We start from the raw sequence: 17,094 nt of genomic DNA on the forward strand, positions 1-17,094 counted from the left end.
AAAGCTCTTCCTTACGCTGTTTCAAGAGGAACTTCGCCCCTCCTGCCTGGCAGCTTCAATACCTCCTCACCTCTGTTGGCAGAGACCGGGTATAGGTGGAGGGGGTGTCAGCGCCTAGAGCTTTAGCAGGCTCAGCAGCCTTCCACCCCCACCCAGGCTCTCAGCGCCTTCCATTTCGAGCCAAGCACGGTGGAGAGCGGGGGGGGGGCGGAGGGGAGGGGCGGGGGGAACCGACCGGCTCTGGCCTGCCACAAATCACTTCCAAGTCGGTGACTCAAAAATAGTAACAGTTGTTGGGTTGCATCTCATTTCCATGTTATCAACTTAATGTGGCAAAGCACAGAAGCAATTCCTTTAGGTCCTACCTCAGTGTTCCCCCACCTACTCCCCTTTCCCACAACCCTCCCTGGAATCATTTCCTCAGCCTTCCCCTGCTCTTGATCGCAGCCCTAGTTGTCCCAGAAGGAGACACTGTGGGTCTCAGTGGGAGCCGAGCAGGAAGAAAGGCGGGGCCGGCGGGGGCAGCGGCTGCGGGGATGAGGTCCTGGGCTGCAGCCCCCACTCCGTAGCAGCCTCCGCAGGTCCTGGCGGAAGCGCAGGCCCAGAAAGGCATAGAGCACTGGGTTGAGACCGCAGCGAGCGAGAGCCAAGCCCCCGGTCACCAGCAGTGCCAGATCCTTGCGCTTGCTGGCAGGGCAGCTCCGCTCTCGGGCAGCCAGTAGGTCGGCGGTATCCAATAACAGGGCGAGACTGTAAGGCAGCTGCAGCAACACGAAGGCCGCCACCAGGGCCACCACTACGCGCAGCGCGCGCCGACGCTCAGGCCCCCTGGCGGCCAGCAGCGTGCGGCCCAAGAGCGCGTAGCAGGCCGCCATGACGCTCAGCGGCAGCGCGAAGCCCAGGACCACCTGCGCCACGGCGCTCGCGCCCTTCACCGTCTGCGTGAGGCCTTCAGGGAAGATGAGACGGCAGCGTCGCTGGCCTTCCCGCTGACCGTCCTGGCTGAAAAGGAGAGCAGGCAGCGCCAGGAGCAGCGACAGCAGCCACATGATGACTGAGACCAAGTGTGCGCGTCCAGGCGTGGAGGGCCTCGGTCCAGCTGGGAGGGCCCGCGCGATGGCCACGTACCGGTCGGCGCTGATACAAGCCAGGAATAGGAAGCCGGCGTGGAAGGAGGCGGAGTAAAGGCCCGAGATGGCGCGGCAGGTGACACTTCCCAGACTCCAGCCCTGCAGAGCCCCGGCTGCGGCAAAGGGCAAGGTCACAGCCAGCAGAAGGTCGGCCAGGGCCAGCTGGAGCAGGTGGGCGGAGGTGGGCGAGTGGGCAGCACGTCGGGCTGCCAGGTGGGTTGCCAGGACCAGGCCATTGCCAACCAGACCCAGTGCAGCAACTGTCAAAGAGACAGTGGGCTGGAAGGCCCGACCGAAGGCCTGAACATCCGCCTTGTAGCAGAGCTCTGGTAGTGGTTCTGCCGAGTATGCTTCCTCATCGTCCCCAGAGTAGGGGCCCCAGGAGACCTGGGGAGGTCAAATGAGAAGACAGACCTTATACCACATCTTCATACACACTTACCCCTCCCACACATGCCTTCCAAGCTGGGAGTTCCTATGCGACCAAGTACAACAGTACACCGGGAGAAGATATAAACTCTTCTCCAAACTTCCTAGCACACCCTCAACAGGTCTTTGCTTCCCTTGCACCCCTCCTGCCTCTGCACCCAGCTTCCGGGAAGAACTTGAGCAAGGCACTTACTCTTTTTGGATCTCAGTTGCCTAATAGGTATTAGAAGTCCTGACCAGACCACTCGGCTCCATCCTTGGAAGTAAGAATTGTTTGAAATAAGGAAGATAATGGATGTGAAGCATCTGTGCTCTCTCCTTAAGCCAAGCATTTGTGTTATTCATTCATTTTGGAGCTTCAGTTGCATTTGCAGCGCCCTCTCCTGGAAGAACACTCACATGCAGGCTTTGCCTCAGACCTGATCTCTCAACTCCATGCTTGGTCTGGAGAGGGTTTCTATGTCTCTTTTCCCTTCTTTCCCCCTCACCTCTACCTCCAATACACGTGCGCTGAACTACTCATGACAAAGGGGTCTCAAGGACTGGGGTTCAGGTTATCTGGACTGGTCTGGGACCAGGGACCTCTAGATTCAGCTTCCCATTCCCCTCAGCCCCAGCCCCATCCTTCAGGCCCATCTATCAGGAGGGCCCCTGGTTCCAGAGGGCTCCAGGCATCCTGGATAGGTCATAGCATGGCAGAGGCCTGTTGCCAGGTGGCGAATCCCATCCCTTCATCTTACCCTCCCTCTTTGTAACCCTTCCACCCCTGCCCCCACTCCCACCTGCTCTGTGGGTTCAGTCCCCATCTCTGGCTACACAGGTTTCTGAGGTGTAGCCTCTGGGGAGAGAAGTTAAAGTAGTGGGACAGGAAGGAAGGGGCGGAGTGAGGGGCCAAGAGGGCGTGGGGATTAGGGTCTGTGGGCTCTCTTTAGGTAACTTTCCCGTTTCACACCCTAAAAATATTTTTTCTTTATACTGCCATTGGAAAGAAGGTGTTTCGGAATATCATCATTTGCATGCTACCTGTGTGAGCTTAGTACGTTTTTTTTTTTTTTTTTTTTTACCTTTCTGAGCCTCAGGTTTTTTTAATCTGCAAAGTGGAGTGAGGGAAAAATGCTGATTTCACAGGGTTATGAGGGTGCCTAGCATGTGTGCCTGGACCATGATTTGCCTTCCGAAAATGTTAGATTATTTTACTTACTCTTCCCCCCATCTCCAAGCACGCCCCCGCCTGGATTCTTCAAGACCCCACGGCCAGTCCTGGCCTTCCTCCTTCCACCCCTGCTGCCTCAGTCCCTACCAGCCTCGGGTTATTTAGGGTATTTCCCGAAGGCTGGAGGCTCTCCACCCCCGCCCTTTCGCAGCAGGGCTGAGGCGCGCGCTTGCGCGGGGTCCGGGCAAGCAGCGCGTGCCTGGAGAGCCTGGGGAAGGGGGGAGGTGAGAGGAGAGAGGGAGGAAAGGAGAGAAGAGAACAGCGGAAAACCAGGAACGACAGGAAGACAGAAGGGGGCAAGGCTGGGGGAGAGGGGAAAGAGGGAGGGGTGGGTAAGAAGAGACAGCGATCCGCCTAGAACCCCAGGAGGGGAGAGCTGGGGGTCAGAGCTGGAACTGGAGCTCAAGCCGAAGCCGGGCACTGGGAGGCGGCCTCCGGGACCTGTCAGCCGTGCACGATGCATCCATGGCTCTTCTGTATCCTGCTCGCTGCTGTCTCAGGAGCCCAGGGCTGGGGTTACTGTGAGTGTGGGGCTGAGAGACAGGCAGGGTTGGGCCCGGGAGTCCAAAGCCTGCAGGGCGAGTCCCGCACCGCATTGCGGCTGGCTGATCGCGAGGCCCTTCCCCGCTGGCGCTCGCTCGCTCGCTCCTATCCTTTCCTGTCTCTCCCCTGCGCTCCGCAATGCAGCTCCGAGGCTGGTGCACGCGCCCGGAGCTAGGGCTGGGCTCTGGGCGGGGAACAGAATGGGATTTGGGACTGGGATCCTTGCCGGAGCTGGTGCCTGGGTTTGAGGGTTGGGAATAAGTGTGGTACTGGTGATCGGAGCTAGGGTTAAGATTTTGCCAGGGGCTGGAGCTGGATTTGGGGGCTGGGATCCGAGCAGGATTTGGTGGCCCTGATTTGACGCTCAGTTTGGACATGGAGCTGGTGAGGGTGCTTGGCTGGCTGGGGTTGGGACCAAAGCCGGGATTTGATGCAGGTTTGGGGGTGCTGATGAGTAGGCTTGATGCTAAGGCTGGGGCTAGATTGGTGTCTTGGGCCGACTCAGGTTCTGAAAGATGCTGAGGTTTGGGGTTGTGTCCCGGGCAGTGCTGAATGAGGGCTGGTTGGTATCTGGGCAGGGAGAGGACTAGGGTGGGTCTGGCCTAGGGGTTCCCTGAGAAGGAGAGGGCAGCCTTCCCTGAGTTCGCAGCTGTTGCTGCAGCCTGGGTTGAGGAGACGACTTAAGTTAGGGCTGTGTTGGCTGCTGAGGGACAGAGAAGCAGCTACAGTTGCTCAGTGTGCTAGGCCTTTTGGAAGGACCTGGGAGGGGCTATTCTGACCAACATGTCGGTTCCCCCAACCCAGATGGCTGCGATGAGGAACTGGTCGGGCCCCTGTATGCACGCTCGCTGGGCGCCTCCTCCTACTACGGGCTCTTCACTGCGCCGCGCTTTGCGCGGCTGCACGGTGAGCGCGTGGCGCCGCCCCTTGGCAGGGTGGGGGACTCTGGAGGGCTGGGCGTGATGGGGGAGTCGGTGACGACAGCCCTTGTCACTTTTACAGGCATAAGCGGATGGTCTCCCCGGACTGGGGACCCAAATCCATGGCTGCAGATCGACTTAATGAAGAAGCACCGGATACGGGCGGTGGCCACGCAGGGCTCTTTTAACTCGTGGGACTGGGTCACACGTTACATGTTGCTCTATGGCGACCGTGTGGACAGCTGGACGCCCTTCTACCAGAAAGGGCACAACGCGGTACTCCAGGCCTCTTGCGCATACACTTGGGGAACCTGCTCAGCTCTGTGACCTGGGCTGGGCACTAGCCTGGGGGGAGGGCAGGGGAGGTGGCAGTTGTGAGGGCACATATGAGGAGCAGTGACTTCCACTCTGGGTTCTTAGTCCAGAGGGACTGTCAGTTCACCAAATGTGCAAGACACTTTCCACTCTGGGTTCTTAGTCCAGAGGGACTGTCAGTTCACCAAATCTGCAAGACACTACTGGATGAGAGGATTTGTACCGTACTTTGAGGGTAAAATCTGGGAGATCTTCTTGAAGGAGGTCACATCTGAGTTAAGTTTTGAGGAAATAATAGGAGGCTGAGGGAGAACACGCTGGGCTAGGAAAACTTTTCGTGAAGCCATGGAGGCAGGGGAGAGCAAGAAGTGTTTGCTTTGTGAAAGCAGAGATTGGCTGGGGTGACAACTGTGGGCTGAGAGGCTGTAGAGAAACGAAGCAGAGGGTGGGCACCTGGTGACTCCTCTCCCCCACCTCAGACTTTCTTCGGGAACGTGAACGAATCGGCGGTGGTGCGCCACGACCTGCACTACCACTTCACCGCGCGCTACATCCGCATCGTGCCCTTGGCTTGGAACCCCCGCGGCAAGATCGGCCTGAGACTCGGCATCTATGGCTGCCCTTACAGTAAGGGTGCAGAGGTCGTGGCGGTGGCCTCGGGAGGCAATCTCCCTGGTCCCCGGCCCACTTACTGTTTTTCGCGCAGAGTCCGACGTGCTCTATTTCGACGGCGATGATGCCATTTCATACCGTTTCCCGCGAGGGGTCAGCCGGAGCCTGTGGGACGTATTTGCCTTTAGCTTCAAGACAGAAGAAAAGGACGGGCTCCTGCTGCATGCCGAGGGAGCCCAGGGCGACTATGTGACACTCGAGCTGCAGGGGGCGCACTTGCTGCTGCACATGAGCCTGGGTGAGCTCAGCAACCCAGGGTGCGACCCCTGAGGCTCTCCTGCCGCTTTGCTACCTACACCTTCTCCTGAGGCCCACCCCTCATCTCCCCCTTCCTTATTGTGTGGACTAGCCAGCCTTTTTCTTGTAGAATTTGGTGCTAGCAAAACACTGAGTGCTGAGTCTGGAAAACTGGATTCCAGTCTCAGCTCTACCACCTACCAGCAGTGTGACCTTGCATAAGGCAATTCCTCAGTCTGTTTCCTCTTGTAAAACCATTATGTTTACATACACATATATATATGCATATACATATACATACCTACACTCAAAAAGTTATTTTTCATTAGTTTTCCATAACATCCACATGATGAGGTAGAAGAAGCTGTCTGCCCCAAGGTTTACTGATAGAAAACAGGGCCTCAGATAAGTCAAATGACTTAATCCTAAATTGCACACTCTCCAATGGCCATTGCTCCATCCCAAGCTCTGGTTAGCCCAATCTCTGTGTGCCCACCCTCCCTGGCTGCCCTGGGACCTGTGCAGCCTCTCCTCTGTTCTGCCAGCTGCTGATCCACCTGAGGGCTAGGGGCTACCTGGGATGCTCCAGGTTTGAGGTCTGACACTGCCCCACCCCATCCCCAGGCAGCAGCCCCATCCAGCCAAGGCCAGGTCACACCACAGTGAGCGCTGGAGGTGTCCTCAATGACCAGCACTGGCATTACGTGCGAGTGGACCGATTTGGCCGAGAAGCAAACCTCACTCTAGATGGCTATGTGCAACGCTTTGTCCTCAATGGTGACTTCGAGAAACTGAACCTGGACACAGAGGTAATCAGAGGTGGGAGGCAAACTTTGGTTGAATGGAGTGCTGGGTGGTCAGTGGGGGACAGTACTTACCAGAGGTTAATACCTTGTTCTCTGGTTCCTGAATATCTTAGCTCTTGGCAAACTTGTGGCTCACAGAAAGGCCTGGGGTTTTTCTCCTTGTTGCTGTTAGCATGCAGGTTGCAGGGTGCCACAGAGCTACCAAGATGGGGTATGGAAATCTGGATTTGGGGGATCAGGCAAGATAAGAAACTTGTCCCCTTTGGATGGCCCAATTGGTCAAGACAGTGGCCCGGATCTGCAGATAAAGAACCCCAGATAGGTTACCTGTCTTACTCAAGAATCTGCTGCCGATCTGTGGTAGAGTTAGAGATAGAACCCAAGCCTCAGGAGGCCCTGCGAGCTTCCAGCTTTAATAGCGAGCCCACAGAAGTGTGTGTTTTTCAAGTCTTTTTTATAAAGCCGGGCCTGGAGCTTCGGAAAGTGCAGAGCGGACGGAGGAGGGCGGACAGAGGCCCTCGCGCTCCCACACCCCGGGAACCTCACTCCCTACCCTGCCCGCAGATGTTCATCGGGGGTCTGGTGGGCGCTGCGCAGAAGAACCTTGCCTATCGGCATAATTTCCGCGGCTGCATGGAAAACGTAATCTTCAACCGAGTTAACATCGCGGACCTGGCCGTGAGGCGCCATTCGCGGATCACCTTCGAGGCCAGTGGGCAAGGGGGATCCGGGAGGACGGGACATCAGAGCCGCTTGGAAAGCAAAGAGGCCGAGAGGGAAGAGGTCTTGAGAGGCAGATAAAAGCCGAAGACCCCTCTCTTCCCAGCCAGATGCCCAAATGGGGGTGGAGGGGAGACAACACGGACTCATAGGACGTGCAAAGGCCACTTCCCTAACCCCCCAGTCAAGCAGCCGTGGTCCAGTCCGACTACCTCAATTTGTAGAGAGGAAAACGGGTGCAGAGACCTTGGGAGTGGCTCGGCCGTGGGTCCCGCAGTTGCGCAGTGGCTGAGTAGGGACTTGGACGCAAGGCAGTTCTGGTGTGCTCGCCCATCCCAACTCAGAAGCGCCTAATCAAGTGCCGCTGCCGGCAAGTCGGCGGAAAACTGCCTCCTGACTCTGGAAGGAAGCGGTCACCCTGGAGACGGTCTAGATGAGCAATAGCCAGAGAGCAGGCGGAGACTTCGGAGGGCCGACTTGGTTGGAGACCTCTCCACAGCCGAACATATTTTTGGGGGGCTGGGAACAGGGTTGGAGGTCTAACCCCCACCTCTCACCCAGGGAGAGCTATGACCAGGGTCTTAAACCAGAAAGAAAATTGAATTCCCAGTAGAGGCGGGGCGGCGCATCGGCTCACGGGTGCTGATGGATCCTCTCACCCCAGGGTAAGGTGGCATTCCGTTGCCTGGACCCGGTTCCTCACCCCATCAACTTTGGAGGTCCTCACAACTTCGTGCAAGTGCCTGGCTTCCCTCGCCGCGGCCGCCTGGCAGTCTCCTTTCGCTTCCGCACCTGGGATCTCACAGGGCTGCTGCTTTTCTCCCTCCTGGGGGACGGGCTGGGCCACGTGGAGCTGATGCTCAGTGAAGGGCAGGTCAACGTGTCCATCGCGCAGACTGCCAGGAAGAAACTTCAGTTCGCTGCTGGTGAGGGATAGAGGGTTGGAAGAGGCACAGAGAAGGAGGTCGGAGGAGCGCACAGGAGAGTTAGGGAGATTGTAGGCCTGGCCTGAGGCCCTTACTTACTGGAGAAGGGTGAAGGAGTGCAGGGAGCAGGGCAGGTCCCTGGACCCTGGGAAAGTGGGAGTGGTTGGAGGCAGCTGGGTGGGGGAGCAGTTCTGAGCAGCTAAGGGTGTTGGGGGAAGCAGGAAGGCTGAGAGCCGTGGTATTCACCAGTTCCAGTGGATCTCTGGAGGTGTTTGTTATTCACTTAGGACTTTGCAGACCCTACCTCAGCTGCTCAAGTTATGGAGAGTGATGAGAGATGTTCAGAGATCTCACCACCACTCAGTGTGATAAGTGTAGTAATAGGGGGTACATAGGCTGCTGTTGGGGCAGTGTGGGGTTGCTGCTTTCCCATTCAAGACACTCTTCTAGAGTGTAGTGTTTCCCCCACCCACACCATCCTCCTTTCCTGTCCAGGGTACCGCCTGAATGATGGCTTTTGGCATGAGGTGAATTTCGTGGCACAGGAGAACCATGCAGTCATCAGCATTGATGATGTGGAGGGGGCAGAGGTCAGGGTCTCATACCCACTGCTGATCCGTACAGGGACCTCATATTTCTTTGGGGGTAAGTTGGGGCCAACTGGCCATACCCGTGTCTCTGGATGGGAAGACCCCACCTAAGTCCACCCAGACAGGGCTACTTGGAGAGTTGTATAGGGATAAATCTCTTTCCCCTCTGTGGCCATGGGGACTGGAAGGTCATTGCCATTGGCTACTGGCCTCCCTCCTTTCTTCCTTGTGTCTGGCTTTCCCTTGACATCTCCCTGGGGGAGGGTCTCTGGGGTCTTCCTTGGGGAGGGCCTCACAGGGGTGGTTGCTCCAGGTTGTCCCAAGCCAGCCAGTCCATCGGGCTGCCACTCCAACCAGACGGCATTCCATGGCTGCATGGAGCTGCTCAAGGTGGATGGTCAACTGGTCAACCTGACTTTGGTGGAGGGCCGGCGGCTTGGATACTATGCTGAGGTCCTCTTTGACACATGTGGCATCACTGATAGGTATCCAGAAGCCCCTTTCCCTGTAAGAGGTGATCGATCCCCCCAAAGTCCTCCTCCATGGTCTCCCAATGGGCATGGCCTCTCTCAATAAGCTCCTCTCTTCTGGTCCCAGCTCCTCAGTCTCCCACCTGGAGATGATTACTCCTTGACCTATTACCTCCTGTTTCTTCCCTAATAGTGACATATGCTCAGAATGGAAATGAAGCACCTGGTTTTGGTCCTAGAGGATTTTCTTTTTTGTGGGGGGACCAGGGGGAATATGGCATTATTTGTTATTTTGCGGAAGGGGAAACAGTAGTACTTGAACTCTGAGGCCTGCCTAATGCCTCAGTATTTAGGCTTATACAGGGCTAGCTAGGTGGGTGTGTCTCACAGGGTCCTTCCTGGTGCTCTCAGGAGCTGGGAGTGAAGCTTATAGGGATCAGACCCCACTCTCAAGCTCCCAATAAGGCTCCTTCCCTTGGTACTAACCCCCTTTCCTAGGTGCAACCCTAACATGTGTGAGCATGATGGACGCTGCTACCAGTCTTGGGATGACTTCATTTGCTACTGTGAACTAACAGGCTACAAGGGGGAGACCTGCCACCAACGTAAGCCCGTTTGGTATGGGGAAGAGTCAGGGACAGGGGAGGTCAGGAGGTTGGTAGGGATCATGAGGCTGCTAGAAATGGTGGGGTTTGCCCTCCTAGCCCTCTGACCCGTTACCTTTTCTCTACTGCATGACCTACCAGCATTATATAAAGAATCATGTGAGGCTTATCGGCTCAGTGGGAAAACTTCTGGAAACTTCACCATTGATCCTGACGGCAGTGGCCCCCTAAAGCCATTTGTAGTGTACTGTGATATTCGAGGTAAGCAATCTGGATGGGTGATAGAGGGACAGCTGACAAGGCTTTGAGGGGGTGTCGGGGAAATGGAATGATAAGAGAGTGGACAAGGGCTAGTAAGATTAAACTGTGGTGGGGGTAAAGGAGGGCAGAGGGGAAAGGGGACACTCAGGAATGTGTAAACTAGCCTTGAAGAAAATTCCAGCTTCCTGACCCATTCCAGCTGTTGCATGTCCAGCCTGCAAGGCCAAGGGCCCAGAGCCGGGCTGGAATGGAGCTGCTAGCCACATTTATTGGCCCTGAGTTGCAGCACTCATGGTGGAGGTGAGCAGGGAGATGGATAGAGAATATCCAGCCAAAGCTCTGTCCCTGCCTCTCCCCCAGAGAACCGGGCCTGGACAGTTGTGCGGCATGACAGGCTGTGGACAACTCGGGTGACAGGTTCTAGCATGGAGCGGCCATTCCTGGGGGCCATCCAGTATTGGAATGCATCCTGGGAGGAAGTCAGTGCCCTGGCCAATGCTTCCCAGCACTGTGAACAGTGGATCGAGTTCTCCTGCTACAATTCCCGGCTGCTCAACACCGCAGGTTAGGGCTGGGTCTGGTGGTGGTGGTGGTGAGCTGGAGAGCTGGAGGAGAGACCAGTGGGGGCTTGAGAGAAGGAAACCAGAGGGTTTGGCTGGAGCCCTGGACTCGAGGATTCAAGCAAGGGTCTGGGCTGGTTGGAAGAATAAAAGAGGAGCCCAGAGGCCGATGAGGGACAGAGCCTGGAAAATTCCTGCGCCTCTTCCCCAGGAGGCTACCCCTACAGCTTTTGGATTGGCCGAAATGAGGAGCAACACTTCTACTGGGGAGGCTCACAGCCTGGGATCCAGCGTTGTGCCTGTGGTCTAGACCGGAGCTGTGTGGACCCTGCTCTGCACTGTAACTGTGATGCCGACCAGCCCCAGTGGTGAGGGTGACCGTGGGACAGGGCTTTCAGGACCCCAGGGGCAGCTGAACAGCAGGCACTGAGTCACTGCATCCTGCCCCCACAGGAGGACCGACAAGGGACTTCTGACCTTTGTGGACCATTTGCCTGTCACTCAGGTGGTGGTGGGAGATACAAACCGCTCCAGTTCTGAGGCCCAGTTCTTCCTGAGGCCTCTGCGCTGCTATGGCGATCGTGAGTGGTAGACCCCTTTTGTTGGCTCTCCAGTTTCCAAAGTCAAGGCCATCTGACCCATTGGGGGTCTCTAGTCTCCACTTGTTACCCATATCTGCCCTCCTTTGCCCTACCTTTCCCCATCCTGCCTGAGGCCCACTTATTCCTCCACCTTCCAGCCTCCTTGATAAGGCCTTCCTCCATCTGGTTTTGTAGGAAATTCCTGGAACACCATCTCCTTCCACACTGGGGCTGCACTCCGCTTTCCCCCAATCCGTGCCAACTACAGCCTTGATGTCTCCTTCTACTTCAGGACCTCGGCTTCCTCAGGAGTCTTCCTAGAGAACATGGGGGGCCCTTACTGCCAGTGGCGTCGACCTTACGTGCGGGTGGAACTCAACAGTGAGCAGGCAGATACTGGGAGGAATGTAGGACTTAGGGTAGAAGATCTCTGGGGAGATGTAGGGTAGGTGGAGGCTGGGGGAAGAGAAAAGGGCAGATGCCCTTTTGAGAAGCAGCATAGAAAGGGGTTTAGTGCACTATGTTTGAGGCCCTCTGTCTTGATAGCCAGCTTTGTGATGCTGGGCATCCACTTTGCCTCTATGGAGCCAAGAGAAGCTATGCTTCTAATCTGAAGAGTGGGGCAGATGACTCTATGAGGGATGTGCAAATTTGGGAAAGACCAGGGGTATGAAGTTTTCAGCAGTTCATGGGTTTTGTCCCAAGCTGTAGACAAATTGGAGGGACATTCAAAGAGCTCCAGAGAGTGAGGAAGAGAGGTTGCATTAGACGGAGACTATGTGAGGGATCTTGCAGGCCTGAGTCCTCTCCCCCAACCCCCACATTGTCTAGCATCCCGCGATGTGGTCTTCGCTTTCGATGTGGGGAATGGGGATGAGAACCTGACAGTACACTCAGATGACTTTGAATTCAACGATGATGAGTGGCACCTGATCCGGGCTGAAATCAACGTGAAGCAGGCCCGGCTCCGTGTGGATCACCGGCCCTGGGTGCTGCGGCCTATGCCCCTGCAGACTTACATCTGGTTGGAGTACGACCAGCCCCTCTATGTTGGTGAGCAGCCACCCAGAGGCAGGTCTGAAGCCTTCTTCACCTTCTCACCACTGCAAGGCCACTCTTTTCCAGGCACCCCATACCTTAGATCCCAATCCTCCCTGCTTCTGAGTGAGCCAAAGACTCCTCTTTCTCTCCAGTCCCTGGCACCTATGCCATTCTTCTAGCCCCTTTGGTTCCCTTCCCAATGCCAGTTCTATCTCTGTCTCTGACTCTACACCCATTTCTTCACCTGCCCACCCTTCCCAGGATCTGCAGAGCTTAAGAGGCGCCCCTTTGTGGGTTGCTTGAGGGCTATGCGTCTGAACGGAGTGACTCTGAACCTGGAGGGTCGTGCCAATGCCTCTGAGGGCACCTCACCCAACTGCACAGGCCACTGTGCCCACCCCCAGTTCCCCTGTTTCCATGGAGGCCGCTGTGTGGAGCGCTACAGCTACTACACATGTGACTGTGACCTCACGGCTTTTGACGGGCCATATTGCAACCACGGTCAGTGCTGCTGGTTATAGGAGGGCAGGGAGCCACAGGGCATGTAGGGAGGGCAGGGAACGAAGGAGCATGAAAAGTCAGCACCAGGGAAAACTATGGAGTCGCCCCTGGGCTCCTGAGCTCTGAGCTGGGGCTGTCAGGCAGATGAAGATGTGGGTGAACTCCAAAGGCGTAAGTAAAGTGAGGCAAGTAAGGAATGATACAGCTAGCGGGTACTAAAAGAACTCAAAAGCAACAAGCAAATGCTGTTCCCATCTTCCCACTATCACCAAGGTAACACAGGTTACCCCCCACTTGCAAGCATATCCACCTCAGGCCGCATGGTGCCCCCCCAGGCCATTTCCTATTTGACAAGTTGTTGCACTCCTCCATGTCCACAACCGGTTCTTGGTTAAGGTGACACTCACCACAATGTCTGCAGATATACCAGATTGTGCAAATACCCAGACTGCATCCCCCTTAAGGCTGATCATGGAGAATGCATGAGCAGGTTAATGGTGTTAAGTCTGGTGGAGCAGGGAGACAGGGATTTAGGGGCCAATAGAAGACCTTTGATCTTGGTTTAGAAGTGTGAGTAGTGGTGAGTCCCAGTGGGGTGCTGATATCTTGATTTGAATCCTGGCTCTCCACTTACTGTGTATCTTTAGGCAAGTCACTACCCATTTCTGAGCCTCAGTTCCCCCATCTGTAAAATGCAAGGGTTGGATTAGGTGATCTTTCACATTTCTTATGGTTTTAAGATTCCATTCTAAGACATAGGGGCTCAAGGGGACCTAAAAATGAATGGAGGTGTGTTTGGTGCTGGCAGAAACTGAGGGCAAGTCCCAGGGGCCATGTGTGGGTGACATATATACAACGTCTGAATTTGGGAATAGGGTCCCTGACCTCATTACCTGTGCCTTCAGATATTGGCGGTTTCTTTGAGCCTGGCACCTGGATGCGCTATAACCTACAGTCAGCACTGCGCTCGGCAGCCCAGGAGTTCTCCCACATGCTGAGTCGGCCAGTGCCAGGCTATGAGCCTGGCTATATCCCCGGCTACGACACTCCTGGCTACGTGCCTGGCTACCACGGCCCTGGGTACCGGCTGCCTGACTACCCTCAGCCTGGCCGACCTGTGCCAGGGTACCGTGGGCCTGTCTACAACGTTACTGGGGAGGAGGTATCCTTCAGCTTCAGCACTGACTCTGCCCCCGCTGTCCTGCTCTACGTCAGCTCTTTTGTGCGTGACTACATGGCTGTGCTCATCAAAGAAGATGGTAAGCTCCCTACAGGCTCTCTGCCTCAATTCCAGCTTCCTTCGAGGCACCCTTCATTCTCACAACTATTGATCCACCTATGTAAGGACCCAAGCACTCTTCGAAGATGGGGATTGGGGGAGCTGAGAGGAGACCCCCCTCTTTGTCCTCCCCACTCTATAGGGACCCTGCAGCTGAGATATCAGCTGGGCACCAGTCCCTATGTGTACCAACTAACCACACGACCAGTTACTGATGGCCAGCCCCACAGCGTCAATATCACGAGAGTCTACCGCAACCTCTTCATCCAGGTGTGTATGGAGGGAGGCAAACCAGATCACAACCTCACGATCTAGGTTGTAGCACCCCGGAAAATGTTAAACATTTAGCCTTTGCATAGCACATTCCAATTTACAGAGGATTTTCCTGTGTGTTACATCATGTCACCTTCACAACCTACCCATGAGGTAATCTAAGCAGGCAGATGTTCTCAGATGGGCTCAGAAAGTAAAGTGGTTTTTCTAGTCAAGCCACTAGTAAGCTGCAGAACTCAAAGCCAGGTTGTTGGGTTTTTTAAATACCAAATCCTGCATCTGGGCCAGGGGTTGCCCACCTAGGACTGAGCTAGGACTCACCACCAGTTTGGACAGAAACCCTGTGTCTGCCTCCAGCTCTCCCTCCCTTACCTCCTTTCCCCTCCCCATTATAGGTGGACTACTTCCCCCTAACAGAACAGAAGTTCTCACTGTTGGTGGACAGCCAGCTGGACTCTCCCAAGGCCTTGTACCTAGGGCGTGTTATGGGTAAGCCAGGGGGAGAATGCGCTGGGTGAAGTCCCTGGAGTCCAGGGGAGAAAGCAGTGGAGGTGGTGATAAAAAGGAGTCCAGGGCGAGGCTATGGCTCGTTCAAGCCCTGTTTTTACTGGGCCTGCCTCTCCCTCAGAGACGGGAGTAATTGACCCAGAGATCCAGCGCTACAACACACCAGGTTTCTCAGGCTGCCTGTCTGGTGTCCGATTCAACAATGTGGCTCCCCTGAAGACCCACTTCCGAACCCCTCGACCCATGACCGCTGAGCTAGCTGAGGCCCTTCGAATTCAGGGAGAACTCTCTGAATCTAACTGTGGGGCCATGCCACGTCTTGTCTCAGAGGTGCCACCTGAGCTGGATCCCTGGTATCTGCCCCCAGGTTCGTCTCAGGGATACAGAAGAGTGAGGGAAGGAGGGAGGACAGGGAAGGGAAATGATTTTTGACACAGGGGCAACTTCTCCTAACTGGTGCTTTCTCCTCTTCAGACTTCCCATACTATCACGATGAGGGATGGGTCGCTATACTTTTAGGCTGTGAGTAATGCAAATACTACCCTGACCTCCTAATTTTGCCCTGTCAGCATTCCCTCCTGCCCATATCCCCAGGGCCAAGAGGTGGTTAAGGCGCTAGGTGCCTGCCGGTACAAAGGATGATAGGCTATGCTCAAGGCAGTATATAATTGGGCTGGAGATTTTTAAATGTGTGAGGACACTATAGACTTTTAATCAAAATGAAATATAAAGTGAGGCTATAGCTAAGGATGAGGAAATGGATGTACAGTAACATCTAGAGAGATGAGAAACTAGGGTAACTCTCATGGATATGGAAAGGGAATATTAGAAATAGAAGATGGCAGGTGATAAGCCAGGAACTCAGACCTAGCAGACACTTAGGAATAGCCTGATATGGTCAAACAGTATGCTTTTCGCCAAAAGCATTCACATGTGTCTGTACATAGCTGAAACCCCACAGATCTACCCTGAATTGTTTCTTTTTTCCTTTTCAGTTTTGGTGGCCTTCCTGCTGCTAGGACTGGTAGGAATGTTGGTGCTCTTCTATTTGCAAAATCATCGCTACAAGGGCTCCTACCATACCAATGAGCCCAAGGCCACCCACGACTACCACCCTGTCAGCAAACCTCCCCTACCTACTTCAGGCCCTGCCCAGGCCCCAACCGCTACACCAGCTTCCACCCAAGTCCCAGCCCCAGCCCCTGGCCCCCGGGACCAAAACCTACCCCAGATCCTGGAGGAGTCCAGGTCTGAATGAATCAGAAGGGCTTCAGGGACCAGTCCCCTCTCCTCTGAATCCCCAGTTCCCGCCTCCACCCGACCCTGTCAGGACATTTGGCTGCTCTTGGCTCGTTCTGCTCATCCAGAGGAGGCCCCTCCTACTAAGTCTGGGGGGCAGAGCTACAGATGGGACCAAAGGGAGTGGCTGAGCCTCACTGCCTAAACCAATGCCCTGCCCATCTCCGTTCCCCTAGACTCGTGGTTGTTTGCCTGCCCCAAAAGAGAAGCCTCATGGGGTTGAGAAAGGCCATTCCTGCCATCCTGTCCCAGCTGCTGCCAGGGATTAACAGAGCGCAGGGGAGATTAACTGCTTCCCTTCAAATATCCAGTCTCTGCAGGGACAGATGTGTGGGATTGCAGGGATGCACAGGGTATGGGGGGAGGAGGCTGCTAAATCATATCCCCCAGCCTCCCCCCTGCCCTGCAGGACATCTTCCATCTGCTGCCACTAAGTTGGGGGTTAGGGAGGACTCCACTGCTGTCCCCCTCCCAGTTTTTGTTTTTTGTTGAGACCGAGAGGCCTCACTTTAGCACCTTAGTACCTCCACTGCTTCACATGCTTTAGCCAAAGCCATAAAAAAACTTGCAACATAGAATAATGCAGATGCTAGCTAGCCACACTGACTAGCCAGCCTTCTACTCTTCCTCCCTTTTCCAAGATATGCAATAGCCTTGGTGCCTGTTCAAAGGCTTGGCCCCCTCTCCAGTGCATGAGGAGACCTCTTTCCTCTGTTCAGAGATGCTGCTTCATTTGCCCAGGAGGTCATATTCTTTATATATATTTTTTGTTGCAAAGTCTCTCTAGAGAAACTACATATTACTCTAATTTTTAAATTACCAGTTTATATATAAAAGAAAAAATTGTTCTGTCCTGTGCACAGTCTGTAGTTTGCTTCTCCCGTGTTGGAAGTCTCATGAGGTCTGCTGGTCACTCACCCAGGCTGATCCAGCCTCCACTCCGGAGCTGTGCTCAGACTTGGAGCCGTTCTAATAAAGCAGAGTGGCAGCGCCCCAGTCTGTGTGTGGTAGCTGGCGTCATGGTTAGGGGATAAGTGGCATGATTTTAAGGGAACTAATCTGAGGGCTTGAAAATTTCTGTGACAACTCTCAGAATTCTTGAAACACCTACCAGAAGGCTGATTGGTTCTTGCCATTCCCCTCACCTCCCCCAACCCCAGACTTCAGTGGACAAGTGGGGAGCAGAGTGCTAAAGCTTCAGCTCAAGCAGCCCCTG

General features: G+C 55.1%; 2 protein-coding genes across 4 annotated transcripts; one reads left to right on the plus strand and one right to left on the minus strand.

The window, feature by feature from the left end:
• Positions 1–249: 249 nt before the first annotated feature.
• CCR10 (C-C motif chemokine receptor 10) lies at positions 250–6,928 on the minus strand. 2 transcript variants are annotated; one of them, XR_005061691.2, is made up of 4 exons: positions 6,338–6,928; positions 5,243–5,327; positions 1,753–1,942; positions 1,384–1,517 (listed from the first exon to the last, which is right to left on the minus strand). XR_005061691.2 is itself a non-coding variant. In XM_017643732.3 (2 exons), exons 1-2 carry the CDS (start codon positions 2,363–2,365, stop codon positions 450–452), a joined length of 1,092 nt encoding a protein of 363 aa, XP_017499221.3. In that variant the 5' UTR covers positions 2,366–2,985; the 3' UTR covers positions 250–449. The 2 variants fall into 2 exon arrangements, 1 of the variants encoding a protein (XP_017499221.3); XM_017643732.3 differs by lacking the exons at positions 1,753–1,942; positions 5,243–5,327; positions 6,338–6,928 and adding an exon at positions 2,342–2,985 and having other exon boundaries at positions 250–1,517.
• Positions 3,077–16,727, plus strand: CNTNAP1 (contactin associated protein 1). 2 transcript variants are annotated; one of them, XM_017643730.3, is made up of 24 exons: positions 3,077–3,293; positions 4,120–4,221; positions 4,318–4,511; positions 5,030–5,177; positions 5,257–5,460; positions 6,084–6,268; positions 6,830–6,973; positions 7,650–7,911; positions 8,407–8,556; positions 8,815–8,986; positions 9,470–9,576; positions 9,718–9,837; positions 10,198–10,401; positions 10,609–10,765; positions 10,851–10,978; positions 11,174–11,359; positions 11,810–12,031; positions 12,281–12,520; positions 13,426–13,779; positions 13,942–14,069; positions 14,468–14,561; positions 14,701–14,946; positions 15,054–15,101; positions 15,575–16,727. In XM_017643730.3, exons 1-24 carry the CDS (start codon positions 3,230–3,232, stop codon positions 15,835–15,837), a joined length of 4,122 nt encoding a protein of 1,373 aa, XP_017499219.1. In that variant the 5' UTR covers positions 3,077–3,229; the 3' UTR covers positions 15,838–16,727. The 2 variants fall into 2 exon arrangements, with proteins under 2 accessions (XP_017499219.1, XP_017499220.1); XM_017643731.3 differs by lacking the exon at positions 3,077–3,293 and adding an exon at positions 3,394–3,699.
• Positions 16,728–17,094: the final 367 nt, after the last annotated feature.

The sequence above is a fragment of the Manis javanica genome, chromosome 4 (genome assembly GCF_040802235.1).
Source record: "Manis javanica isolate MJ-LG chromosome 4, MJ_LKY, whole genome shotgun sequence".
NCBI classification, from domain to species: domain Eukaryota; kingdom Metazoa; phylum Chordata; class Mammalia; order Pholidota; family Manidae; genus Manis; species Manis javanica.

What these genes read in the sequence shown, in the direction of transcription:
- CCR10 (XM_017643732.3), bottom strand. Translation starts at nt 2,365, where the DNA reads ATGGGGACTGAACCCACAGAGCAG. An exon ending in GGACTGAACCCACAGAGCAG is followed by an intron (nt 1,518 to 2,341) that starts GTGGGAGTGGGG and finishes TGACCTCCCCAG; the next exon opens with GTCTCCTGGGGCCCCTACTC.
- CNTNAP1 (XM_017643730.3), top strand. Translation starts at nt 3,230, where the DNA reads ATGCATCCATGGCTCTTCTGTATCCTGCTCGCTGCTGTCTCAGGAGCC. An exon ending in ACCAGAAAGGGCACAACGCG is followed by an intron (nt 4,512 to 5,029) that starts GTACTCCAGGCC and finishes CCCCCACCTCAG; the next exon opens with ACTTTCTTCGGGAACGTGAA. An exon ending in CATCTATGGCTGCCCTTACA is followed by an intron (nt 5,178 to 5,256) that starts GTAAGGGTGCAG and finishes TTTTTCGCGCAG; the next exon opens with AGTCCGACGTGCTCTATTTC.